At 53.8% G+C, this 26,827-nt stretch overlaps 1 protein-coding gene across 4 annotated transcripts in view; it reads left to right on the top strand.

Annotated features, from left to right (window-relative positions):
* LOC139186855 (maestro heat-like repeat family member 5) overlaps window positions 1-26,827 on the top strand; it is a 60,778-nt gene that overhangs the window by 20,689 nt on the left and 13,262 nt on the right. For 3 of the 4 annotated variants that reach the window (XM_070802351.1, XM_070802353.1, XM_070802355.1), the window contains exons 10-20: window positions 868-1,014; window positions 1,718-1,840; window positions 2,888-2,967; window positions 3,178-3,313; window positions 4,874-4,969; window positions 6,396-6,500; window positions 7,987-8,122; window positions 8,428-8,600; window positions 13,917-14,072; window positions 14,964-15,118; window positions 25,957-26,113. In XM_070802351.1, the coding sequence (XP_070658452.1) occupies window positions 868-1,014; window positions 1,718-1,840; window positions 2,888-2,967; window positions 3,178-3,313; window positions 4,874-4,969; window positions 6,396-6,500; window positions 7,987-8,122; window positions 8,428-8,600; window positions 13,917-14,072; window positions 14,964-15,118; window positions 25,957-26,113 (1,464 nt within the window). The remainder of the gene's footprint in view (window positions 1-867; window positions 1,015-1,717; window positions 1,841-2,887; window positions 2,968-3,177; window positions 3,314-4,873; window positions 4,970-6,395; window positions 6,501-7,986; window positions 8,123-8,427; window positions 8,601-13,916; window positions 14,073-14,963; window positions 15,119-25,956; window positions 26,114-26,827) is intronic. The other variant, XM_070802354.1, reaches the window with a different exon arrangement.

A 26,827-nucleotide genomic window follows, 5' to 3' on the forward strand; every position in this document is an offset into this window, starting at 1 on the left:
GCCTCCGGCCCACCTCTGCAGCAGCAGCGTGGCCCCTGCACCGCACTTTCCCCCTTCTCGATGGTGCTCCCTCTTTCCCACCGGGCTGCAGGGAGCCCAGCTGTGAGGCCAACACAGGATAGCTCCCGCGTGGCTGCCTGCCTGCCGCGTGGTGGTTAGTGGCTCTTTGATCCTGGGCCTCGTCCAAAGCAGGAGACAAGGGCCCGAGGCCAGCCCCGGGGAGCTCCCAAGGCGGAAGCAGTCGCAGCAACCCCAGGAGGCGAGCCAGGATAGGACAGAGGGGGGATGAGCGAGAACCAGGACTATGGCCGACGTCCGGCCTCCTCCTCGCAGTGCCGCACATGGCGGGTGGTAGAGCAGCAGCTGGGACCCGAGGCTCAGACCCCCAGAGAGGGTCTAGTCACTGACAGACCGCAGGACCACAGTGTCCTCAGGGGCATCGAGGGCCCCCACTCTCTGGGTCTCACCTGGAGCCAACGTGCCGGGTACCCCATCACTGTCTGTCTAGGTCCAGACACGCCCTCCCAGGCCCCCTGCAGCCTGAGGTGGGACAGAAGGGGGCCAGGTCCTGGGCCCCTGGGGAGGGGCCACCCCAAGGCTGGAAGGGTGAGGGGCTTAGATTCTAGCCTGTTCTAGCAGAGACAAGCACCCCCGGGTACACCTCCAAGTGACCCCACGAGACCCAGCCCACTGCCCCTAGGGAGACAGCCCCATCTCCCCTATTTCCTTGTGAGATAAACTGAGGTCCGCCCTGCCTCCCGGACCCCGCTAGTGGCTGGGGTACCTCCCGTCACCACACCCCCAGGGGAAGGCTCAGCAGGGCCCCCATGCGCCTGACCTGCCCCGCCCCCACCCCACTGTGCCCAGAACTCGGGGGACCTGCGGTGGAAGTGGGCGAGCAGCACCATCCTCCTCGCCTACGGCCAAATGGCAGACAAGGCCAAGGCCCAGATCCTCCCGTGGGTGGACAACATCCTGTCCCGGATGATCTTCTTCTTCCACTACAGCTCCTGGGTACGACCCCCGGCCCACTTCAGAGCCCACCAGAGTGGGGTCAGGATTAGACCTCCCAGGGCCCGGGAGCCCACCAGAGCGGGGTCAGGATTAGACCTCCCAGCGCCCGGGAGCCCACCAGAGCGGGGTCAGGATTAGACCTCCCAGGGCCCGGGAGCCCACCAGAGCGGGGTCAGGATTAGACTTCCCAGGGCCCCAGAGCCCACCTCCCCACCCCACCCCAACGTGGGCCTGGCCTCCTCTTCATCCTTCCCACCTAATGCTTCATGGGTTTTCATGAGGATCCCAGCCCTCTGCCTCCCCCAGAAAGCAAGCCCTGGGTTCTCACTTGGGGGAACTGGATGCCCCATGATGACAGCCCCCTGACCCTGCACCCCGGGAACAGTGAGGGGCCAGGCAGCCCTGTGAGGCCACCGCACACTTGATCCTTTGGGCCTGGGGTAGCCGCATATCATGAGAAGCTGGACACTGGGCTTCTTACAGCACCTCCTGATGCTTAAGCATCATCAACTATTCACATTGTTAAAAAAATCACATGGGTCGCCCCCATCCCGGAGCCTGTGCAGCCCCAGCCGGAGTTCTCTGCTGTCTCCCCCATCAGCAGTGGCCCTGCCACCACCTGTGACAGTGGCCCTCCTGCTCTCCCACCCCTCTGGTACTTCCACTCCCCGACCTGCCCCCTTGCTCCACTGTCCGACCCCAGGACGAGACCCTGAAGCAGAGCTTCCTCACGGCCATACCCATGCTGGTGGGGGCCATCAACCGCAACGAGGGTGCCCAAAGCTACGAGTTCTCGCAGGTGTCCGAGCTCCTCGAGTGTCTGATGGTGAGTGCAAGGTCCTTGGGCAGGGGAAGGGCTCCCCAGGGATGGACCAGGCACCCCCCTCAAACAGCAGCACTCACGAGAGACACCAGTGGAAGAGATGGGCCAGCTGGACTTCTAGAGTGTGGACAAGCCCCTCATAGGCTTTCACACCTGGAAGCACATCCATGGCCCTCAAGTGACTCACTCCCTACAGTGACCCTGAGCTGGCCAAGGACATCCACTACACAGCTGATGTGGCTGAGACCCAGGAAGGCCAGCACTGTCCATCCATTCTGCCAATACTGACCTAGCTTGCACCACCAGTTACTAGGGGTTTGGGCCTCGCAGAACCTGTGGGATAGTGGAGGAAACTCACAAGTGATAAATAATTATGCAGTAGCAAGGAGAAGGCAATGGCACCGCACTCCAATACTCTTGCCTGGAAAATCCCATGGGCGGAGGAGCCTGGTAGGCTGCAGTCCATGGGGTCACGAAGAGTCATACACGACTGAGCGACTTCACTTTCACTTTTCACTTTCATGCATTGGAGAAGGCAATGGCAACCCACTCCAGTGTTCTTGCCTGGAGAATCCCAGGGATGGGGGAGCCTGGTGGGCTGCCGACTATGGGGTCGCACAGAGTCGGACACGACTGAAGTGACTTAGCAGCAGCAATAACAAAAATAACAGGCGCATTTTCTGAGCCCCTCCTGTGACCCAGACACACTGCTTTGCATGCCTTGCTTCCCACCTAACACAAGGGCAATGTGAATACACGAAGCTCAGAGCAGTTTGGAGGTGTGCCCAGGGTCATGCGAGCTCATGTGTGGGTAGCTAGGATTCAGGCATGATCCATCTGATTCTAAAGTCTATGTTCTAATTGTCTGAGGTGGCAGGGGGATGTGGGGGGGTCAGATCACAGAGGCCCCCCTGTGCAGATCCAGAGCAGAAGCAGAATCCTGCAGGTTAGAGGGGTGCTGGGCACCCAGGCCTTTAGGCGGGAAGGAAACTTGGTGTCAGGGGACAGGCCCAGGTATGTGGAAAGACAGCCTTCACCTGGGATTTGCAGCTTCTGATGGAGAAGGAGCCCCAGGACACGCTGTGCACCCCGACTCGCCAGCAGACCATTCGCATCATCTCCAGTCTCTGGTAGGCTCCCCGGCCCCATGCAGTGCCTTGCTCAGCATCCACCATCAGCCTCACAGCTCAGGCTTGGCGCCCCTCAGGACAGCGAGGTGGGAGACATCAGGCTTCAAGGCCCTCCTGGGCAGGGCCAGGGACCTGAGCCAGCGCAGGCCACCGTGGGAGGCGGCTGGCTGTCTTACGGAGGCCCCCGCGCTCCCTGCCTTGTCCCCACAGTAAGCTGAGGCCACAGCTGGACCTGGAGAAGAAATCTCGGCTTCTGTCCATCAGCCTCCGCAGCGTGATGTCCCTGCCGCTGCTGGAGGTCCTGGAGAAACACACCTGCCTCTTTCTGGAGCCGCCCAACATACAGGTGCGAGGCTGGCACCTGCACCCCTTCCGGAGGGGGGCCCCCGGGGAAGAATGTCCAGTCCCACGTACTGCTCTAGGGTTGGGAGGGGGCCGCTGAGGCACCCGCCTCGCACCGTAGGCCAGGGCTGGGGGTGTTTCTTTTAACTGTTCTGAGCCCACCTGTAAAAAGGGGATGATGATCCAAGAGCTAGTGGCATTTAGCACTGAGGCTGAAAGGAAACCCTGGATGTCCCACGTGTGGGGCAAAGCAGCGCTCTGTACATAGAATGGGTGGCCTCCCTGCCTCTTGCCGGCACTGAGAGCGTGCAGCTCAGTGTCACCCACGCCGCTACTGCAGCTGGTCTGGTCCTGCCCGCGCTAGTGGCTGCAAGAAGGAGCTCTGATGTGCGCTCCACGGCCCTGGCCGGCCGCCCACCCTCTCAAGTTCTGTGCAAGGGAAGCCGCACTGCGGGGAGATGCCGGCCATTGCGGGCAGCCGCCACTGGGGGGCGCGTGCAGCCTCAAGCGGCCGCGCCCCCGCCAGGCGCCCCGCCCACTGCAAAGGGCAGGCAGCCGGTGCTGAGCACCCGCCGGGCGCCAGGCCCACCCCCATCTGCGTTAGCTCAGCTTCCCAGCAGCGACCCGTCCAGAGAGCGGAGGGAACCAGCTCAGAGAAGTGGAGGTGTCGGGAGGGAGAGGCAGGGCTGATCTCCGCCCCATGCCCCCGGACCAGGCTCTTCAGGCCACCTCCCCAGGCTGAGTCCAGGATGGAGCCGGCAGACAGGCAGCTTGGGTGTGGGTGACAGTGAGGGGCCCCCTAGACCCAGGGCGACACTACTGCAGTGGCTCTCCAGAAGGGGGATGTCTGCCTAGACTCCAACCCTGTGGGAGTCCAGGGTGCCCGGGTTACCACGTGATGACCCCACGGCCAGACCCTCAGCGAGTGCAGCCAGGAGCCATGCGCGGGGCTGGGGCTTCCTGTTCCTTCTCACCCTGTGTCCACGTCCACCCTGACAGGGGTCTGGCTCCAGCCCAGTTCTCAGGTGACAAAGGTAGGCTCATCGAGCTGAAGTGGCCCCCAGAGAGATGACGGCCAGAGCCACAGGGCTCTCCTCCAGTGGATACTCCCTGTGGCCCTTCCCTCCCTGGGCAAGCCTGACTCGCCAAGCGGCCAAGATTAAGGGTCTCCTGTGTTTGCAGGACCAGTGCAAAATGAAAATGAGGGGCCTTTGTTTAAACCTTTTTTGAGAATTTCAAGATGGCAATGGCAGAGCATTCAAGTAGACACGAGAGCCTTCCGGGCCAGGTCTTGAGCGGATTACACACTCGTGAATCTTCTCGGCCACTGAGAATCCTGTGCCCTGGGGCAGGCCCCAGACCACCCATGCTCCACGGCTGCCCAGTGCGGGTCCTAGGGGGCCCTTCCTGGGCATGATGTGAGCTCGCTGGTGTGCAGCCCATCCTGGGGAGCGTGCAGGGAGCGGGCCCCGAGAGGCTGACACACACAGGCCCCCAGGAGGCCTCAACCGTCCTCTGGCCCTGAGGCTCAGCTGCCCCCTGACCTGCTCCATGCCCCACACAGACCCTCTACAAGGAGACCGCGGGGGCACTGGAGCAGATGCTGCAGACCTTTATCATGCAGAACCCCACAGCCGAGGAGCTGCACTTCCTGCTGTCGGTGAGGGCGCAGGGCAGTGCGGGGAGGGGCCAGGCTTGGGACTGGTCTAGACGAGGGCTGTCCGTCTCTAGAGATCACCGTGGTTTAGGACAAGTGGGGTGGGCAGGTGCAGTGAGCACAGCCTGGTGGCAAGTGGGCCAGGTAGGCCACAGCAAAGCGAGTTGGTGAGGGAAGAGGCCGTGGCCCTGCCCTGGAGGGACCTGCCCTCCTTCCCACTGAGAGAACTGCCCCTGCAGCAGGTTCCCTGCTTTGAGGGCGTCTCCCAAGCCTACCACCCCCACTCCGTCACTGCCCTCCAGAGTCCTTCCCTGATAGGAGGGAGAGAAGCCAACAGAGTCAGGGGAGGCCCAGACAGGGGAGGCTGCCTCTGCTGGGAGGGTGGGGGTCAGGGCCAGCAGGCCTCTGCAGAGGAGGGGCAGAGAGGGCCCCGGGGCAGAGGGCACACAGGAGCAAAGCTGAGCAACCCCAGCGAGCACACTGGGCCGGAATGGAGGGAGGTTCTGCATGGCTGGAGCCTGGGGTGGGCGCAGAGGTGGGGGCAGTGGGTCAGAGTGAGGTTAGGTCAGCAGGGGCCAGGCCATCTCAGGCTCGGGGCCCAGTGGAGCTGAGGGGACTGCTGCAGGGACTGCTGACCTCGGGTGCACAGATGGACGTCAGGGTGGGGTGTGTGAGCCCGGCCAGGAGAAAACGTCACAGGACACAACCGAGTCACAGAGTCTCCCAGCTCTTCATCCTCACGCAGCGTCAGATCGTCCAATCCGTAACAAAGAGGCTCAAATGCGGCTTAAGAAGTGTTCAACCTGTCTCAGTATGCGTTTGTATTTCTTTGTAACTCTGTGCCTTTATGGTGTGCACAGAAAAGCATTGTTCTGGAAAGATATACATTGCAGAGAAACGGGTTAAGAACCTGCCGCCTCAAAAGACTTTCAGCAGGAGGGGCGTGTCAGCTACAAGAGAAAGAATTAACACCTCTTGCTTGGTGGTTCAGACGGTAAATTGTCTGTCTACAATGCGAGAGACCTGGGTTCGATCCCTGGGTTGGGAAGATTCCCTGGAGAAGGAAATGGCAACCCACTCCAGTACTCTTGCCTTGAAAATCCCATGGACGGAGGAGCTTGGTGCAGGCTACTGTCCATGGGGTCGCAAAGAGTCGGGTACGACTGAGCGACTTCACTTTCACTTTCACTTGGGTAGCAACGCTGGCCTGGAGCAGAGGGATTAGCCGAGGCAGTGAAAAGAGAGGAGGAAGGCTGGATAGGGCGAGTGGCGGACCGCGCTTGGGGCTGGAACTGGGAGGGACCTGAGCTGAGGGTGTGGCCTGGCCTTGAGTGGGTGTGGCTTAGGGTGCGGTCTGGGCTGGGGGCGGGGCCTGTAGGGAGCTGGGGTCCCAAGCGGCCGCTCCCCTCCCTTCCCCCACCACCTGCAGCACCTGTACGTCTGGCTGGAGTCGGAGAAGGCCCACGAGCGGCAGCGGGCTGTCCACAGCTGCATGGCCCTCCTCAAATTCCTGAGCCACAACTTCTACCTGGACGTGAGTACCATCTCTCCGGCCCGAGGCCCACACCCGCCAAGCCGCCCTTCTCCCCAAGCTGCCAAGGCGCATGGGGTCCCTGCCCCCAGGACAGGCAGGATCCCCGAGTCCCCTGTGGCCTGGCCAGGCACTCCTCCTCCTCACACACAAGGAAACAGCCGTAGTTGGGGGTTGGGGGGCCCCAGCTGAAGGCTGAACCCAGGCTCCCTGACGCCTGACCCAGGACACTGGGCTTTTGCCAACGCAGCTTGAAGCCTCAGGCAGGTTATCCACCCTGAGCCTGTCTCTCAGGGCAGTGGGAGGAAAGGAGTCCTCCTCGGAGGGACACAGTGGGCGTCAGATGGGAGACTGTGAGAGTGCCGCCCTGCCCCAGACTAGGGCAGGCAGCTCTGCGCGGAGCAGCCACTGTCCCTCTGCCCTCGTCCATCACCATCCCCATCGTTTCACGGATCACAGCTTAACCGCCATCTGTCACTAACGCCCTTGGGTTGAGTGAACATCAGCACGCGTTCAGGGAGTGAGTGGTTCTGCATTTATCAGCCAAAATCAGCATCGATTCCTCAGGGAGACTCACAGGGAGATGAAATTACTTCCTCGGCCTGGTGCCTGACGGGCGTGCCTTTCTAATGAAGGTGGACAGGCAGGCGGGCGGCTGGGAAACGGCCACATTCTGCCAAAGGCAAGCTTCCAGTGTTCCAGGCAAGCTCCAGCACTCCTTTGGTGAGGAGGACCCCTCTGCAGGGGTTCAAAGGGTCTTCCATTTACTCAAAATCAACTTCTGCAACGTAAGACTGGTCTGGGAGAGGCAAGTCAGGCACTTGCCTAGGGCACACTTGTGGAGGCGCCAAAACACTCTGCAAGCGAGATAAATATTTTAATGGGATGTTTTAAACAAATCAGCAAACGTTGGCCCTTGGGCTGGCCATCTGTTGTGAATAAAGCTTTATTAGAACCAGGGCTGGGATTAGGGTGAGGTGAGTGAGGCAAGGTCATGGATGTGCAAGCTCAGATCCTGTCTTTATTTAAAATTTTGAAACTTTTTCATGACAGATTTTTTAGCATTCATTTTGATTTTGATAAATATTGCAATAAGATAGTTTTCTGTTGTGTCCTGAGCTTTTTTGGCATCCCCTAACATTTTGGCTGGGGACCTTTCCCAGTGGCTCAGTGGTAAAGAATCTGCCTGCCAATGCAGGAGACACAGGTTCGATCCCTGGGTCAGGAAGACCCCCTGGAGAAGGAAATGGCAACTCACTTCTGTATTCTTGCCTGGGAAATCCCAGGGACAGAAGAGCCTGGCAGGCTCCAGTCCATGGGGTCGCAAAAGAGTAGGACACAACTGAGCAACTAAACAGAAACATTTTGTCCAGACCTGAATCCCGGTCCTGCATAGAGTTTGAAGGGATCCTTTCCGACGCCAGCCATGCTGGGGTGAGTGCGTGGCTGCTAGGATCTGCATAAGTGGTTCTCTGCACTCTCACTACAGCCCAAAGAGGACTTCAAACGGATTGGGCAGCTGGTGGGCATGCTGGGGATTCTGTGCCAGGATCCGGATAAGACTACCCAGTGCTCCAGCCTGGAAGGGCTGGGCCATCTCTACAAGCTCCTCTTGCACCAGAGAAGTGAGCCTCTGAGGGTCCCCACAGAGGACCTGCTCCCACCACAGCCACAGCCTCAGCCCAACCCATGCCAGCACTCCTGAACCCAACTCCCCCCAGACCTCCCCCAGACCCAAACTCTAACCTCAGCCGTCAGCACAGTCATGGCTTTGTCCCGACCTGCAGACCCACTGACTCCCCACCCTAAACTTGGACCCAGGCATGACCCTGACTTCAGATGACCCCACTGCACCCACTGCAGGTCCCGCCCTAGACCACAAGCCTGCCTTTGCCCACCCTCACCCCTGCCCCATCCCATCCCTGACCAGGAGGAGAAGCTTCACAGGAGCAAGCACCAGCCCCCCAGGAGCCTCCCCAGGCCAGCAAGGAAGGATCCCTGCTCTGGAGCAGCGGGGACCAGGAGGCTACTCCCCCCAGCCCCCGGGAGGTGGCACTCTTGAAGGACCACATCTTGCAGCCCAGCAGCTCCCAAGTCATCAAGGTCAAAGCCTTTAGAATCCTGGGCAGATCTGGGTGGGGGGATGTGGCCATGCTCTGCTCCGACCCCTACCACTAACCCTCTCCCGGGGCTCCCCCTGGGGCCAGGGTGTGAATATTAAAACCGAGGCCAGGATCTCACCTGCGTCTCTGGTGATTAACTAGAGCTTTGGAGGACCATGTCTCCTGGGAACGAGGAGTTGGGGGAGGAGGGGCTGGAGATAGATGCTGGAGTCAGCAGCGCAGGCTTGAGTCCCAGCTCTGTCTCTCACGGCTGTGCAATCTTGAACAAGCTCCTTCTGTCTGAGCCTCAGTCTTCCTCGTGAAATGGGCAGAGTGATGCCAATGAAGTTCCAGCCGCCAGGAATTCCTAATAGACGGCGCTGGCTGGCTAGCTCCCAAGGTGGGCGTCCTCTGAGGCACTGAACAGTGTCCTTCTCGGTGACCCTCTGCAGATACAGCCTCGATTTCCTCACTTGCCCGAGGTTTCTCCCCACCCTCTGAGAGCCAAACCTCCTCCTTTGAAGGCATAGCATGTCTCCCCTCTTCGGCTGTCATCTGACCTCCTGCAGGCCCTGCTTAGTCAGTGGCTTGGGATGTCCAGCAGCTCCCCGGCTCCCTTTCGTCATCTCAGTGAGATCCCGAGTCTCTGGGACCATCTGTATCTGTGTGAACTGTGCCTTTTCTGAAGATGAGCGAGGCTGGGACCCCGGGTGTGGGCTGGATGCTGGCATTGGCTGGACTGGCCGAGTTTCCTAGAGCCTCATGTTTGGAGTGATCAGTTCATGATGTCTCCTCTATGGTGGCCCCTCTTGCTGTTGAACCTGTGACTAATGAAGACCCCTGTATGGGGTATGTCTGTCAGTCTCCTCATTAGACCTCCAGGCCAGAAGTGGAGTCCCACCTGGGCGCAGCACAGGCTCTGGTGGTAGAACCAGGCTTCAGTAAACACCCATTCAGTGGAGTCAGGTTGAACCGAATGATGAAGGGGCAGTACCTGGCTAGTAGGTGCCCAGTGGGTTTTGAATCCAGCCCTGTCTGAGTCCAGAACTGTGCTCTCTGCAGCTGTAGTGGCTGTCAGCCCACTGAGGCCAATCCGGAAAAGTTTAGCAGGGAAAAACTTAAAGCCCTGGAGCCAGTGCATCAGTTGTCCAGGGCCAGGATGGGGAAACCAGGCAGGGCTTCTGTTTACACCTGAGGACCTGGACTAGGGGAAGAGACAGGGCTGGAGGGAGGGTTCCCAAGGGCCAGCTCAGAGGCGCCCAGGAGTTAAGGGGTCCTGGAGCACTGGGGTTCTCAAGTGGACAGAGTGACTAGGAACATAGGGTTCGGGACCTGGGAAGAGCAGTCTGCCCCACTCTGCATGGCCCCCAGCACACAGGGACGGGGCACTCGGCTCAGCTTCTGAACAGGAAGCAGTGATGGACAGAGCACAGAAAGGGGAGAGGATGGGAGGGTCTGCTGACCAAGGGATGATGGTTCTGAGAAGGTTTGGGCTGGAGAACAGACCTGGGTTCTTGTCCCAAGTCTGTCCTGAATTCCCCATGTGGTCTTGTAAACACTATAACTTCATCGCTACCATGAGCCATCTCCACCTTCACCACCACCTCCAACAGCATTCCTGTCACCACCATCCCTACCAACAGCACCATCACTAACAGCACCACCACCACTACCATCACCATCACCACCATCATCACCACCACCACTAACACCACCACCACCACTACCATCACCATCACCACCATCATCACCACCACCACTAACAACACCACCACCATCACTACCATCACCATCATCATCACCACCACTAACACCACCACCACCACTACCATCACCATCACCACCATCATCACCACCACCACTAACACCACCACCACCACCACCACCACCATCATCATCACCACCACCACTACCATCACCATCACCACCATCATCACCACCACCACTAACACCACCACCACCACTACCATCACCATCACCACCATCATCACCACCACCACTAACACCACCACCACCACCACCACCACCATCATCATCACCACCACCACTACCATCACCATCACCACCATCGTCACCACCACCACTAACACCACCACCATCACTACCATCACCATCACTAACAGCAGCACCATCCCCATCCCCATCACCACCACCACCACCATCACTACCATCACCATCACTACCATCACCATCACTACCATCACCATCACTAACAGCAGCACCATCCCCATCACCATCACCACCACCACCACCATGACTAACACCACCACCATAACCACAGAACCACCGTCACTGCCACCTCCAGCTCACATTTTTTCATGCCCTGGGCTGAAATAAAATATTCACAAGTACTTAGCAAACCTGAGATTGTAGTATTCTGGGATTCTGAGAGTCTAACCATCATTCCAGATTGAATTTCTTCAAAAACATTCTAATACTAGAACTTTAACCAAAATTTACCATTTTAGCAAACAATTTTAAATGCAATCTTAAAACAAATGATCTAACCAGATTTATATAGTACTCTAATATTCTAACACAAAAAGTTACTTTTAGCTACAAGTATGCCTGTATGCCAGTCAAGAAGCAACAGTTAGAACCAGACATGGAACAATGGACTGGTTCCAAATTGGGAAAGGAGTACGTCAAGGCTGTATATTGTCTTCTCTTATTTAACTTATATGCAGAGTACATCTTGTGAAATGCCCGACTGGATGAAGCATAAGCTGGAATCAAGATTGCAGGGATAAATATCAATAATGATATGCAGATGACACCTCCCTTATGGCAGAAAGTGAAGAGGAACTAAAGAGCCTCTTGATGAAAGTGAAAGAGGAGAGTGAAAAAGCTGGCTTTAAAGCTCAACATTCAGAAAACTAAGATCATGGCATCCAGTCCCATCACTTCATGGCAAATAGATGGGGAAACAATGGAAATAGTGACAGACTTCATTTTCTTGGGCTCCAAAGTCACTGCAGATGGTGACTGCAGCCATGAAATTAAAAGATGCTTGCTCCTTGGAAGAAAAGCTATGACAAACCTAGACAGCATATTGTGAAGCAGAGACATTACTTTACCGACAAAGGTCCGTCTAGTCCAAGCTATGGCTTTTCCAGTAGTCACGTATGCATGTGAGAGTTGGACCATAAAGAAAGCTGAAAGTGAAAGTGAAGTCGCTCAGTTGTGTCCAACTCTTTGCCACCCCTGTAGCCTACCACACTTCTCCGTCCATGGGATTTTCCAGGCAAGAGTACTGGAGTGGGTTGCCATTTCCTTCTCCAGAGGATCTTCCTGACCCAGGGATCGGACCTGGGTCTCCTGCATTGTAGGCAGACACTTTACCGTCTGAGCCACCAGGGAAGTCCCTAAAGAAAGCTGAGGGCTGAACAATTAATGCTTTTGAACTGTGGTGTTGGAGAAGACTTTGAGAGTCCCTTGAACAGCAAGATCAAACCAATCAATCCTAAAGGAAATCAGTCCTGAATATTCATTGGAAGGACTGATGTTGAAGCTCCAAGACTTTGGCCACGTGATGCAAAGAACTGACTCACTAGAAAAGACCCTGATGCTGGGAAAGATTGAGGGCAGGAGGAGAAGGGGACAACAGAGAATGAGATGTTTGGATGGCATCACCAACTTGATGGACATGAATTTGAGCAAGCTCTGGGAGTTGGTGATGGACAGGGAAGCCTGGCGTGCTGCAGTCCATGGAGTCACAAAGAGTCAGACATGACTGAGAGACTGAGCTGAACTGAACAAATATGCCATTAAAATTATCCTCACCTCCTAATCAATAACTGGTAAACTAACATTCTCACAAACACTACCAAAATTTTAGAACAGTAAGATTCTGTTAATAATAAATATTCTAACATTCATATATTTTTATATCTAATGTACATGCAAACATCCTAACAGACTTTCAGACATCTCAACAAATACTCTGACATGCCCAGGAACATTTTATCATCTGACCATCTTCGCAAGCCTTAGTGTTCCGTCAGCCTTCCCAAGTATGACTTCACCACCAGCATTCCGTCTTCCTTTGGTTACCAGTTGCTCAGAGTCAGAGCTGTCCCCGTGGGAAACTTTCTAGAACGATGAAGTGTCTGTATCTGCACTGTACATGTGGCCACTGTCCCTGTGTGATGATTGAGCTCTTGAAATGTAGCAGTGCAGGGAGTGCCCTGGAGTCCAGAGGTTAGAGCACAGTGCTTTCTCTGCTGGGCCCCAGGCTCAGTCCCTGGTCAGGGAACTAAGATCCCTCAAGCCAAGCGAGTACAGCCAAAGTAAAAAAAAAAAAAAGTGGCTGGTGCAGCTGACGAACCGAATTTTAAATTTTCCTTCATTTTCTTTTATGGGCTCACCACGTAGCTTGAGCTACATACGATTAGTTCCCAATCCTACACCCTAGGCGGTGAACGTGCAGAGTCCTAACCACTGGATCACCAGGGATTCCTTGAATTTTTCGTAATTAAATTTAAACAGCTGGGTATGTCTGGTGGCTACCATATTGAGCAGCACTGCTCTAAGTCTTTCCAGAAGGTTCCACCTGGGCAGTCTCCCTCTTGGAGACTGTGGTCTGAGGCTGTGGAGCAGGGATCCCACCCCCTGACCTTGCATTCCCTGAGAGTACCCTCATCCCTCCAGAGCGGCTCAGGGTCTGGGGTAGGAGGTGACACCCACCCCACCGGACGCCCCCTCCCAGGAGAATGTGGGCAGCAAGCAGAGTTGGGCTCCCTGGCAAGCCCTGCTAGGGCATGGGAGCCCTGGGTTCTGGACCCAGCCTGGCCCTGCCTAGCCCTCCCGGGCGCCGTGAATGAGGGCAGCTCACCTGCCTTCCCAGGCCTGGGGCTTGGTGAAGGTGACCCTGAAGGTCCTTCGAAGATCTGAAGTTGAGTTGCTCTTGATTAAAGCTCTGTGAGGAGGGGAGTAGGGAGTGGCTGCCTGGGCGGAGGCTAACAGATGAGGTGATGACTGGGCAGAGGAAGAGAAAGGTCAAGGCTGGCCAGGTCAGGCGTGCCCCAGAACAGCCCTGAGGCCTAGTGAAGAAGAGCACCATGTCCCCGCCCCTCGGCTGGTCATCACACCCTCTCTTCCTGCCCCTGGGCTGTGGCTGGCTCCGAGAGACGTGCAGGAGAGCACACTGCAAGATGGGTGCTCTTGCTGGGGCCCCAGAGGCATGGGGCTCAGGCATCTGGCAGTGCTTAGAGATTTGGGGAGCCTGGAGCATTGGGATGGGGTATGAGTGCAGCCAAGCAGGTGGGCGCCCAGCACCAGGGACCATGGTGACGCTGCCTCCCTCCCACCGCTACAGGAGGTCATGAAGCATCTCACGATGGCAGAGCTGACCGACCTCATCTGGACGGCCATCGATGGCCTGGGCTCCGCCAGCCCTTTCCGCGTGCAGGCGGCCGCTGACATGCTGCTCACTGCCATCCAGGAGCACGGGGCCAAGCTGGAGACTGTGAGGGTAGTGGGGCCCCCAGAGGGTCCACCATGACGGAGCAGAGGGCAGGGGGGCAGACCCAGCATCAGCACCCAGGGGCTAGAGCCGCGGGTCCCAGGCGGCATCCCCAAGCTTGGGCCTGAGGGGGAGACCCAGGCCCCACCCTCTGATGGGTGAGTGAATGCAGGACAGAATGGCCCACACAGGTGTCCGGAGCCCTGGGGGGTGTTTGCAGGGTCTGGGGCAGACATGGGCTGATGGAACAGGGATAGGATGGGAGTTGGGGGGAGGAAGGCCCAGCCCAGACCCTCCAGGAGCTCTGGATCTGACTCCAGACTGATGAGGAGGAGCAACGCAGGGCCCTGGGGGCACTCCCAGATAGAAGATGACTGATGTCTCAGGGGGGTGCTCTCGGAGCCCGGCATGAATGGATGAGTAATGAAACCCAAAAGTTTCCACTTTTGTGGAAGGGGAGGGGCCTGCCAGACATCAGAGCAGCAGGTACCAAAGTGATGACCAGGACACGACATCATCTGAACATAAGGCAGACACCCTATGTCCCCCCAGCCCCAAGACGGGCTAGAGGCTCTAGCCCCTGGGTGTGTCTGAACCTTCAGCAATTGGGCAATGTTTGGACAGACTTGGATGACCCCAAATGCTGCACAGATGGTGCTTGTCCCCCAGCCCTGGGGTCCCCTTCTGACTCGTGTCCAGGGCAGAGAAGAGCCTCCCCCGTCAGACCTCCCTCTTAGAGCGCCCAGGGCAGGGCTGTGTGTCCCCCTCAGGAGAGCACTCTACCTGAAGGGGCTCCATGCCCATCAGGGCAGCTCCTCCCTCCCCGTTCAGGCTCCCCGGGGTGGGGTCTGGCCCCCTGCCCAGACCAGCCCTCTCCCCATACTCTTCCTCCCCGCACAGGTTGCCAGCCTGGGCCGAGCCATCCACCTGCAGCTCTGCTCCGTCCGCATCCCCCAAGCCAAGGAAAATGCCCTGCAGGCTATCACCCTGCTGGCCCGGAACCACACCTCCGAGCTGGTGGCTGCCTTCCTGGACTTCTCCATTCCGCTGGACAGGTGCTCAGCCCTCCTTCCCTCCCCACCCCAGTGCCCACCATCCATCCTCCCCCAGGCAAAGGGCAGGACTTCTGCACCCTGCCTGCCCTCCTGCTTGCCCATGAACAGGGCTGCAAGCCCCGAAGGAGTACTTATCTGTTCATTTACTGTGCCCCTCCTGGGGCCATCCCTGGGGAGGCACCACACACCGTCCCTTCTCTCGGTGACCCCATAAAACACCCCACCCAGCCACCACCACCCATCACCTGGCAGAGAGGGGCCCGGGATCCTGGGTGCTTCCGGCAAGACCCCTGTTAACACCAAACCCTCTCTACCCTTCTTGTTCCTCCAGGGACCCTCACCCTGCCCCCACATCCCAGTGGCACCACAGTCCCCAGGCCCCTGAGCCTGGAGACAGTACTTTATCTCTAAAATCCCAGTTCTGAATCCCAGGTCTTCAGTCTATACCACCTGCTTACCCAGCCACCACGCACCTGCCCTGGGTCACTCCTGGAACCTTGAGGTTGTAGCTCCTGGTCGCCGACACCCTCTCGCTCACTCCCACTGGCTTGATCTTGGGGACGCCAGCATCTTTCGTTCACCCTGATGCCTCAACACCGGGACCTCCTCTCCCATCTCCCTCAGCCTCCCCCTCCCACAGTCGTAGCCTCGGCTCAGCCACCTTCGGTTTCAAGCATCTGTCCCCTGGCCTGACCCCCTCCCGCCTCACTCCATCTGGTACCCACCCCCCGACCAGTGAGCCTCTGCCCTCCGGGACCTCCATGTTCACTGCTCATGGCCCCTCCCCTGTCCTCACCTCCCTCCTTGCCAGCATAGAACCTACCTTCTGGTGTCAAAGGAACCCCCTTAAGCACACCCCAAGCCCTTTGGCCCCTTTGTCACACTCAGCTTGCAAAACTCAACTGGCTCCGTCTGCTTCACACCTGCACCCGTGCAGCAAGTGCCGGAAAGCGTGCCGCCACCCCTAAATTGCCAGCCACGCATCTCCACGGAGCCCTCGGGGCGGCCCAGAAACCACATTTCCCCACCCCTCCCCTCCCCTCAGCCCCAGCAGCTCTGCCCCCGCCTCACACTCGGCCACCGACCTTGCTTCCAACCCCTGAAAAATCGGAAGCCACCAGAAGAGAACGCTCACCAGCTCCCAGCTCCCAGGACCCTGTTTTCCAGGAAGATTTCTAATTTTCATATGGAAGGGACTTTTAGTTTTTTATTAGCAATGTCTAGTTTTATTGCATTGTGATCAGAGAATGTCATCAAATATTTCTGGTTTATGTAATTTACTGATCTTTTAAACAATTTTTGTGAATATTCTATGGGCACCTGAAAGGGTGTTTTTTTTTTTTTTTTTTTTTCTATTATCAGGTATAGGACTTGCTATAAAGACTTACTTTATCGATTCTGTTGCTTAGGTCTACCTCCTTACTTAACCTGTGTCTATTTGATCTGTCTTGTACTGAGAGTGGTGTGTTAAAGTTTCCTGTTATTAATATGCTTCTATCTATGTATCCTTCCATCTCCTGTGGTTTTTATTAATACTTCATAAGGTTGTCATGTTATTTGGTGTATACATATTCATAAGTGTTACATCTTCTTTATGGATCGTGACTTTCAGCAGTAAAAAGTGCCCTGCCTTGTCACAGTTAATGCCTGAAGGGCTTGAATTCCATTTTGTTACCAGAATCACGTCCCCCACTTCCCTGTTTTTCCCCATTTGCCCAGTATTCATTTGTCTGTGCTTTCATTTAACCTTTCAGAATTCATCTGTTTTAGGTGTCATCGTATATACAGCACACAGTTCCGTCTTGACCTATGATCAGGTTGAAAATCTTTTTATTTTAATAGATGAGCTAAGTCCATTCACATTTATTGATACGACTGACGTGTCGAATCTCAGTTCTGTCATAATATTTTGTAATTGCCTGTGTTTTATTTGCTACATATTCTTCTATGAGATGCGTATTCTTTGATCTTTGGCTGTTTTTTTATTTAGGAAGAGTTGTAATTTTGTTCTGTTACCTTTGTACTCCTAACCTACTTCAGTGTCCTTACTCCCTTGTTAACTTTTTCACATCTGGCTTAGCCATTTTTGCTGATATCCTGAAACTCCCAGCCATGCCCATCGAACAACCAGTGAGATTATTCATCCCCATCCAGCTGTGTTTTCATTTGCACAGTGCTTTGTCAAAATTTGCACTGTACTCCTCCCACACTGGTTTCTAGAGAGTACACACACACACCCTAAGTCCTTTGCCAAAGAGTCTAGGCCATCCCTTAGCTTGACAAAGTTAACGCTCTGACAGTTTCCTCAAGAAGGCTCGTGGCTTCAGAAAGCCCTAGCTTCTTTTATGTTGAAAGTTGTTTACTTGAAAGGTGGCTTGGCTGAATATAAAATCCTTGGTTCACATTTTCTTTTATTAACTTTTATTTTTTGGTGGTTTTTTTTTTTTTTTTTTGGTCACACCATGCAGAATGCGGGATCCTAGCTCCTGCAAGGATTGAACCCAAGCCCCCTGCTTTGGGAGCATGGAGTCTTAACCACTGGACTGCCCGGGAAGTCTCTAAGTAATTTTTTTTAGTGCTGCTCAGTTGTTGCCTTGCTTTGTTTTTGAAAAGCCCCACGACAGTTGTTTTGTTTGGTTTTGTTTTGTTGTCTTTGTAAGTTATCTTTTGGCCTGGAGACTTTGGAAATTGTTTTCTTTATCTTTGAAATTCAACAATTTTACTAAGAAATGTCTAGATTAGACCATTCTGTGTACATTTTCCCAGGTACCCGATAAGTCTTTTGAATATGTAGATTTAAGTCTCTACGTTTCTAGAAAGTTCTCTAGGTTGTAATTTTTCTCTTCTGGTTTATTGAGACATAATTGGACATACAGCACTGGTTAAGTTTAAGGTGTACAGGATAATGATTTGACTTACATATATCATGAAATGATTACCACAATAATTTAGTGAACATTCATCATCTCATATAGATACAAAAGAAAAAAAATTATTTTTCCTTGTGATGAGAACTCTTAGCTTTCCTTTCTTTGTAACTTCCACGTATAACATGCGCGGTGTTCATTAATCATGCTGTACGTGGCGCCCCTCGTCTTCTTTATAACTGGAAGTCCTTTTGACCACCTTCATCTGATTCCCCCATCCCCACCCCTCACCTCTGGTCTCTCTTTCTGTGAGTTTGTTTGTTTTGAAGTATACTGCTGCTGCTAAGGCGCTTCAGTCGTGTCCGACTCTGTGCGACCCCATAGACGGCAGCCCACCAGGCTCCCCCGTCCCTGGGATTCTCCAGGCAAGAACACTGGAGTGGGTTGCCATTTCCTTCTCCAATGCATGACAGTGAAAAGTGAAAGTGAAGTCGCTCAGTCGTGTCTGACTCTTAGCGACCCCATGGACTGCAGCCCACCAGGCTCCTCCGCCCATGGGGTTTTCCAGGCGAGAGTGCTGGAGTGGGTGCCAGTGCCTTCTCCCTGACCTGCCACACTGCGCCAGTTCCTGATGCACAACGTGCTGATTCTGTGCTTCTGTACTTTTCAAAATGCTGTCAGCGTGCAAAGCCATTACCTTATCACTGACTGTATCCCCCACCCTGTACATTCCATCCCCGTGACTTATTTTGTAGCTGAAAGTTTCTGCCTCTTAGTCTCCCTCGCCCACTTCTCTCTTGGTTATAATTTTAAATATTGGTTCCGTCCCATTGTTTTTTTCCTTTTTCAGAGACTCCGGAGATTCACATGCTGTTCTTTCCTTGCCTGTCTTCCATTTCCGCTTCTTTCTCTGTGACCATTAGAGCTTCTCTTAAATTCATCTTTATTGTCTTGGTGGTCTCCCTACTCTTCCTCAATGTTCCTTTCTAAATTTTCACTCGAGTTGTATCTCTCTTGAGCACCTTATAATTTTTATTCACTTCTGAGTTCAGTCAACTCTTTTTTTCCTTTCTTATTAGAGGGTATTTCTTGGTCCTTTTTGAATTTATAATTCAAGGTGGTTTTTCATGTCTTTAAATGCTTGCTTGAGTATATCGACCTGCAGGAGAGGTGTTGTCTTACACTTTTTTTCTGCATCATGATTATCAGGGGAGGAATTTTCTTATTGGATCTGTGTTTTCTGTTTTCCAGGGAAGGGTTGCAATAACTCTGTGAATCTGTTAATTTTTCTCCTGTTTGTATACAACACTGCTGCTGCTGCTGCTAAGTCGCTTCAGTCGTGTCCAACTCTGTGCGACCCCATAGACGGCAGCCCACCAGGCTCCCCCGTCCCTGGGATTCTCTAGGCAAGAACACTGGAGTGGGTTGCCATTTCCTTCTCCAATGCATGAAAGTGAAAAGTGAAAGTGAAGTCGCTCAGTCGTGTCCAACTCTAGCGACCCCATGGACTGCAGCCCACCAGGCTCCTCCGTCCATGGGATTCTCCAGGCAAGAGTACTGGAGTGGGGTGCCATTGCCCTCTCCAATATAAAACACTATTGGAGTGTTTTGTAGGATTTCAAGTTCAATGGCACCCTCTTCTGTCAGCATAACAAAGACCAGATAACTTAGCAGATTTTTAGTTTTGGTGGTAGGTGGGAGGGTTGTGTGTCCTCCACTTTTGGGGGTGCTCTTTTTCTCGTGCAGGTCTGTGAATTTTTCGTATTTCACACCTTTACCTTTCACTAACCGGTTTCAAAGGGTACGTCTTTCTTTTCTGCCCTTTCTTTCCTCCCCAAAGCTGCGTGTCTCGGAGGCTGCCCTTCAGATGAGCATCCTTTTCGGTCCCTTTCCTGGGATCCATGCTTTGGTTTACTTATTCTCCTTCTTTTTGTTGTTTCATAGTCTCAGACTTAAGATGGACCTCGTCTTCCTGAAGATGATTTAGATCGGCTCCGAGCCCTGTGAGCAGCTCCCGTCTCCTCTCCTCTCCAGGGTTTCTCTCGCCCTGCCTTTATCTGCCGCAGAGCTTTGTGGAGGAACAGGGGTGGGTGAGAGAACGAGGCACTGCGGGCGGGGCTGGCATAGCTCTCTCCTGCTCGCAGCGCCCCTCACGGCACAGCGTGGTGTGGAGTAGCTTCACTTTTCTTCTCGCTGTATGGTTGCTCAAGGACATTTTGAGAGGCGAGGGGACCCTGGCAGCCACTTCTCTCAGCTGCTCAGGTCTAGAGATCAGTTTTACCCAAACTGGAATTTATATCTTGTTTCCTCAGTGCTAAGAAGCACATTTTTCACACGTCAACATCTATGCCGTGGAAGCACATTTTATACTGACGGCACCTTCACCTGGGCTGACGGGGGTTGGGGGTTCTCAGTCACCTGGGGGGACTCTCAGCCGGAGACCAGTGCAAATTTTAAAGTCCCTGCTGGAGGGTTTTTGGGGGGGCCACCCTGGTGGTGTGAGTTCAGAGCCCTGTGTAGGTTTCGTGGTTCAGATTCTCAGGCGCACCCTCCTTCTTCCCTTCACAGGCTGAGCAAGCACTGGGTCTTCTCGCTATTTCTTCCTGCAGGACAGGCTCTTTATCTTCTCTTGTTTTATCCCACTCACCGTGTACACACAGCCCATGGGGTCCAGCCTTTATGATGGGGTCCCTATTAGACTCCCATCTTGGATAGCTTCCTTTTCTTAGGAGCACGTGAAATAATGGTGGTGTGTCCTAAAAGTATCAACAGAATTGTGTGATTCGTGCCCTTCCAGTATTCTTTTGTTGTCTGTTTTTTTTCCCCCTCAACATTTTGTGTTTAAGATTCATCCCGTTATGTTACACATAGTTGGAGTTCATTCACTTTGAGTTGCTGTGTCTTGTCCCATCTTGGTAAACACCAGTTACCCCTGTAGTGTGGACGGACGTTTGAGTTTGGGTCTGTGCTTAACACTGCTGTGAAGCTGCACATACGTGTGTCCTAAGACACACCCACACTCAATTTCCCTGTGCAGGCATGTCACTCACCTCAGTTCAGTTCAGTTCAGTTGCTCAGTTGTGTCCAACTCTTTGCGACCCCATGAATCGCAGCACACCAGGCCTCCCTGTCCATCACCATCTCCGGGAGTTCACTCAAACTCATGTCCATCAAGTCAGTGATGCCATCCAGCCATCTCATCCTCTGTCATTCCCCTTTTCCTCCTGACCCCAATCCCTCCCAGTATCAGAGTCTTTTCCAATGAGTCAGCTCTTCTCATGAGGTGGCCAAAGTACTGGAGTTTCAGCTTTAGCATCATCCCTTCCAAAGAACACCCAGGGCTGATCTCCTTCAGAATGGACTGGTTGGATCTCCTTGCAGTCCAAGGGACTCTCAAGAGTCTTCTCCAACACCACAGTTCAAAAGCATCAATTCTTCGGCGCTCAGCTTTCTTCACAGTCCAACTCTCACATCCATACATGACCACAGGAAAAACCATAGCCTTGACTAGACAGACCTTTGTTGGCAAAGTAATGTCTCTGCTTTTCAATATGCTATCTCATGATGCAAAATACTCCCAACATGTTTAAACCACCTCTCATACCCACAGTATTTTTATGTATGTAGTTCCTGTTACTCCACGTCTTCACTGACACTTAACATCAATCTTTTAGCCAACCATCAAACTTTTAGTCAGTCTGGTGAGTGGTATTAATCATATTTCCATGTTAATTTTCAGTTTTCTGATTAAATAATGAGATTGTACATCTTTTCATGCAATTTTTGGCCATTGGGGCATCTTCTTTGGGATGCCTGTTCAAGTATCCTACAGATTTTTCTGTTGGGTTGTCCCTCTTTTTCTTATCAATTTCTAGGAATTCTTTACGTAATCCGGGTACAAGGGCTCTGTTGATTATTATATTACATATCTTCTCCACTTTGCAGTTTTCCTGTCTCTCCCTCACTAGGTCCTTTCATGAAGAGGAGTTCCCAGGTCCGTCATTTATTCTCAGACGTTACCTTATAAAGTTCTAGAGTGTGGGAACTTCCCTGGTGGTCCAGTGGTTAAGACTGCTCTCCCAATTCAGGGGGCCCTCAATCTGTCTTCGAGGAACTACCATCCCACATGTCACATGGCCAGGCAAAAAAAAAGCCCTAGGCCTTGCCTTCCTCATTCATCCCACCGACCGCCCAGCTGAGGGCCATGTGCAGGGCCCTGCCCTCAGGCTCTCTGCCCGGCACTGCTACCTGGGCCAGGCCAGCACCCAACGTTCTCATTCCTACAACTTTAGAACGATTCACCTCCCTGAGCCAGAAAGCCTCCCCTTCCTCCTCCTCCCCCTCCCCCTCCCCCTCCTCCTGCGAGGCTGTCCTGGCCATTCGTGGCCCTTTGCCTTTCTCCGTAAACTTCAGAATCATCGCCAAGCTTCCTCGTTCTCTTTTTCCTCGCCCACCCTAGGGCGACTGTTTTATTGGACCGGCCCTCGGAGCTGGACCGGGAGTAACCCTTGCTTTGTCACCCTGGCTCACCCACCCTGGCTCTGGGTGTGGCCGGCTTTCTTTAATTTAGTTCTTTAGGTAGAACAGGGATTCTTCTCGGCAATCAGATGCACACCTGGGAGGCCCTCGTCGGGACAGAAGCCGGGGCCCTGGTTACGAGCTGCGCCTGAGGGCCAGGCTGCCCGCCCGCACTGGCTCCATCCCCTGCTCACCCACCCAAGGGTCTCCATTCTTCTTCTTTCATTTTATACACTGTGTTTGCATCCAAACACATTCCTAAAACATTTTATTTGCAGTTTCTATAATTTATATAAAGAGCATCACGATGCATATAGTCTTTGAAGACTTTTTTCACTGGCCTTATATTAATGTAGATTTGTAGGTCTAGATTCTCTATCTAACCTAAATCTAGTAACATCAGTTCTTCTTTCTTTAGGATTGTATTGTATGTCTCTTTCCACTTTTTTTTTTTTAATAGACTTTTTTTTGGAGCTGTTTTAGATTTACAGAAAAATTCAGCAGAAGTTGCAAAGTTCCCATCTACTTCCCTCTCCTGCCAGGCTCTTTTCTTGGTAACATCTTGCCTCAGTGTGGTAGGCTTATTACACTTGATAAACCAATATTGCTATATTATTATTAACAGGTCTATAGTTTACATTACAGCCCGCTCTTGGGGATGTACATTCTATGGGACAAATGTGCAATGACAGGTATTGACTATCATAGTATCAAACAGAATAGCTTCGTGGCCCCCGCCCCCTGCGCTGTCTGTTCATCCCTCCCTCCTCTAAACCCCTGGCAACCTCTGATCTTTTGACTGTCTCCATGGTTTTGCCTTTCCCAGAATGTCATAGAGCTGGAATCATCCTGTGTAGCCTTTTTAGGTTAGCTTCTGTCACTTTCTGATAAGCTTTCAGGTTCTTCTATGTCTTCATGTCAACCACTCTCACCCCCTAGGAACTCTTTCTTATTTCTTTTTTGTTGGGGGCGGGAGTGTGAAACGATCCCCACAGTAAGTCTAGTCGTCATCATTCCTAGTTACAGATCTCTGTCCTTGTGACGAGAACTTGTAACGTGGCAAAAGCTGGAAATACGCAGGACAATGCTGACCATTGCAGTCGCCCTGCACTGTATTACGTCCCTGTGGTTCACTTCCCCATTTCGCCTACCTCCGACTCCGCACGTCTAGCAGCCCCCAACCTGTTCTCTGTAGAGGGGAGCTTGGGTTTTGTTTCTTTGGGTTGGATTTTGGTTTCATTTAGATTCCATGTATAAGCAAGATCATGTGGTATTGGTCTTCCTGTCTCTGATTTATTTCACTGAACATAATACCCTCAAGGCTGATATGTGTTATCTCAAATGGCAAGATCTCCTTCTTTGTTACGGCTGAATGATATTTCATTTTATGCACACACATACACACACACACATATAGGGTTTCCCAGATGGCTCAGTGGAAGAGAATCTGCCTGTCGATGCAGGAGACATGGGTTTGATCCCTGGTCAGGGAAGATCCCCTGGAGAAGGAAATAGCAACACTCTCCGGTATTATTGCCTGGGAAATCCCATGGCAGAGGAGTTTGGCAGGCTACAGTCCAGGGGGTTGCAAAAGACTTGGACATGACTTAGCATCTGAACAACAACAGCCTGCGTGTGTCTGTTGATGGGCAATTATTTCTTCTCCATGTCTTGGCAATTATACATAATGCTGCTATGAACATGGGGGCTCACATATCTTTTCAAATTAGTGTTTTCATATTCTTCATATAAATTCGCATAAGTGAGGCCATGTGGTGGTCCGATTTTTAGCGCTTTGATGAATCTTCATACTGTTTTCCATAATGGCTGCACCAATTTACATTTCCACCAATAGAGTGTGAGGGTTCTATTTCCTCCACATCCTGGCCAGCACTCATTATTCCCCGCCGCCTTGATAACAGGTGTGAGCTGACAGCTCACTGTGGTTTTGATTCCCGTGTCCTTGATGATGAGAGACGCAGAGCATCTTTTCATGGACCTGTTGGCCATCCGTATACCTTCTTTGGAAAAGTGTCTGTTCAAATCCTCTGCCCATTTTTTAATTGGACGGCGTGGGGAGCTTTTGTTTATTTTTGAAATTGAGTTGTGTGTGTGTTTCATATGTTTTGGATATTAAAACCCATTTTCATAAGTATGACTGGCAAATGTTTCCTCCTGTTTACTATGTCGCCTTTCATCTTGCTGATGGTTTCCATTGTCGGGCAGAAGCGTTTCAGTTTGATGCCGTCGCTTGTTGATTCTTGCTTTTGTTCCCTCTGCTTTTGGTGTCAGATCCAAAAACTGATTGCCAAGACTGACGTCAAAAGCTTACCGCCTATGTTTTCTCCTAGGCGTTACACAGTTTCAGGTCTTACAGGCAAGTCTTCAATCATTTAGAGTTAATTTTTGTATTTGGGGTAAGATAGAGGTCCGATTTTATTATTTTGCATGAAGCTGCCCAGTTTTCCCAACACCATTCGTTGAAAAGACTGTCTTTCCGTGTTGTATGTTCTTAGTTCCTTTGTCGTAAATTAGTTGAGCACGTCTGTGTGGGCTTATTTCTGGGCTGGGAACGCTTCCTTAACGTGGCTTCCAGGCCCACACTTGCCTGACCCTCCCTACACTTTCCCAGCTGCTACTGCTCAGCCTCCTGGCTGCTCCCTCCTGTCCCCTGACTTCTTAGCTCGGGGATTGAAGGGCTGACCTCAGGCCTCATCTCCACTTACACTCCTTCCCTGATGGCCACACCCCAAGACCAGGCAGAAAGGCCATGGGACTAGACACACCTGACCTCCAATACCAGCTCCCGGTTATGAGGCAGGGCCCTGATCAGGGCACACCTTATCTCTAGTCCTCAGTTTCCTCACATGCAAAATGGGCACAAGGACTCTGCAAAGCCCTACACACACCAGTGATGGCCCCTAAGTTGGCCCAGGTCAGGCCCCAGGGAGCTGGTAGCCCCCAGCAAACCCAGGCCTAGAAGGAAACGTCCACTGTATGGCAAGCCCTACAGGCTGCGCGGGAACAGGCCCTGTGAGGAGGCCCAGAGGCAGGAGAGGAGGGAAGGCAGGCAGGTGCTGGAGGTCAGAGGGCAGGGGTCAGAGGGTGATAGCTTTGGGTATCAGCTAGACTTATCCTGACTGTACTTAGGCGCCATGGAGGGTGACAGAGTCTGCCACTGGGATGAGAGGGGCCTGAAAGAGGGAAGACCGGGGACCACGGGCCAGGGCAGCCAGCCCCCGGGCCGCACACACCGCTGTCCAGGCCCCAGCCCTCACGCCCCTCCCCCATCTCACCCACCCATCCTGCCAGGGTTCAGCTCAGGACCAGCCTGGCTTCCTCCCAGGCACCCCACTGCAGGCACCTGAGCCCTGAGCACTGTGGCTGCTGCTGTGACCTAGGCTGGGCAGGCCGGAGTCTCAGTGCCGCCCTCACACCACCCTTTGCCTGCAGCCACGCCTTCCGATTGTGGAGGGCCCTGGGTGCCGAGCAACCCGTGAGCCACCTGGTGCTGGCTGTGCTGCTGGGCTGGCTGCAGAAGCGGCCCCTGCCCACTAGGACCAGCGGCAGCAGCCCCCAGCCCAAGAAGGCCTACCTGCGCTCCCTGGCCGTGAGTCCCTGCCCCACCACCCCGGTGCCATCCCAGCTGCCTTCTCGAGTGTGTTCAGTCACACATGGGTGTGAGGCACCCACCACATGTGCCAGGCCCCAGGGAGGGGGAGCCCCATACTCAGGCTGTGAAAGCCCTGGCCTGCCCAGCCTGGCCTGGACAAGGGGGCCTCCGAGGTGGCCCCAGCCGGGAGCTGACCCTGGGTCCAGGCCCAGCTCCCCACTTCCCGACCGAGGGCCCTGGACCCCTCCCGCCAGGTGTAGGCAGTGAGGAAGGGCATGGAGAGATTCGTGAATCTGCCCCCATAATAGGGTTCTGGAGGAATCTTGTAGGCTGCCTCCAGCGGCTCCCACCCTCCTGTAGAAGTCCACACCCACTCCCCACCCCACCCCCTAGCTTTCCCCACAAGCCTAGACCCTGCTTGCACAGCCCCCGGAGCAGGAGGCTTGTTTCCTAACATGCCTCACCTGGGCTGGACTCTGACAGGGCTGCAGCTGTGCCCCAGCCCTGTTTGATCCAGGGCTGAGAACCCACTTGCACCCCCTAGCCCCCTGAGCAGTGGGCAGAGCCTCCTAGGCAAGCTGCTGCCCCCAGCCGAGGGGTGTGACAGCCACACTTGGTGCTCGGGGAAGCCCACCCTGTCTCCATGCCAGCCCTCCATCAGCCTGGCCCCTCAACACCCCCAGACCCAGAACCTCCCTGTTGGAGACCAGA

The sequence above is a fragment of the Bos indicus genome, chromosome 14 (genome assembly GCF_029378745.1).
Source record: "Bos indicus isolate NIAB-ARS_2022 breed Sahiwal x Tharparkar chromosome 14, NIAB-ARS_B.indTharparkar_mat_pri_1.0, whole genome shotgun sequence".
Classification (NCBI taxonomy): Eukaryota; Metazoa; Chordata; class Mammalia; order Artiodactyla; family Bovidae; genus Bos; species Bos indicus.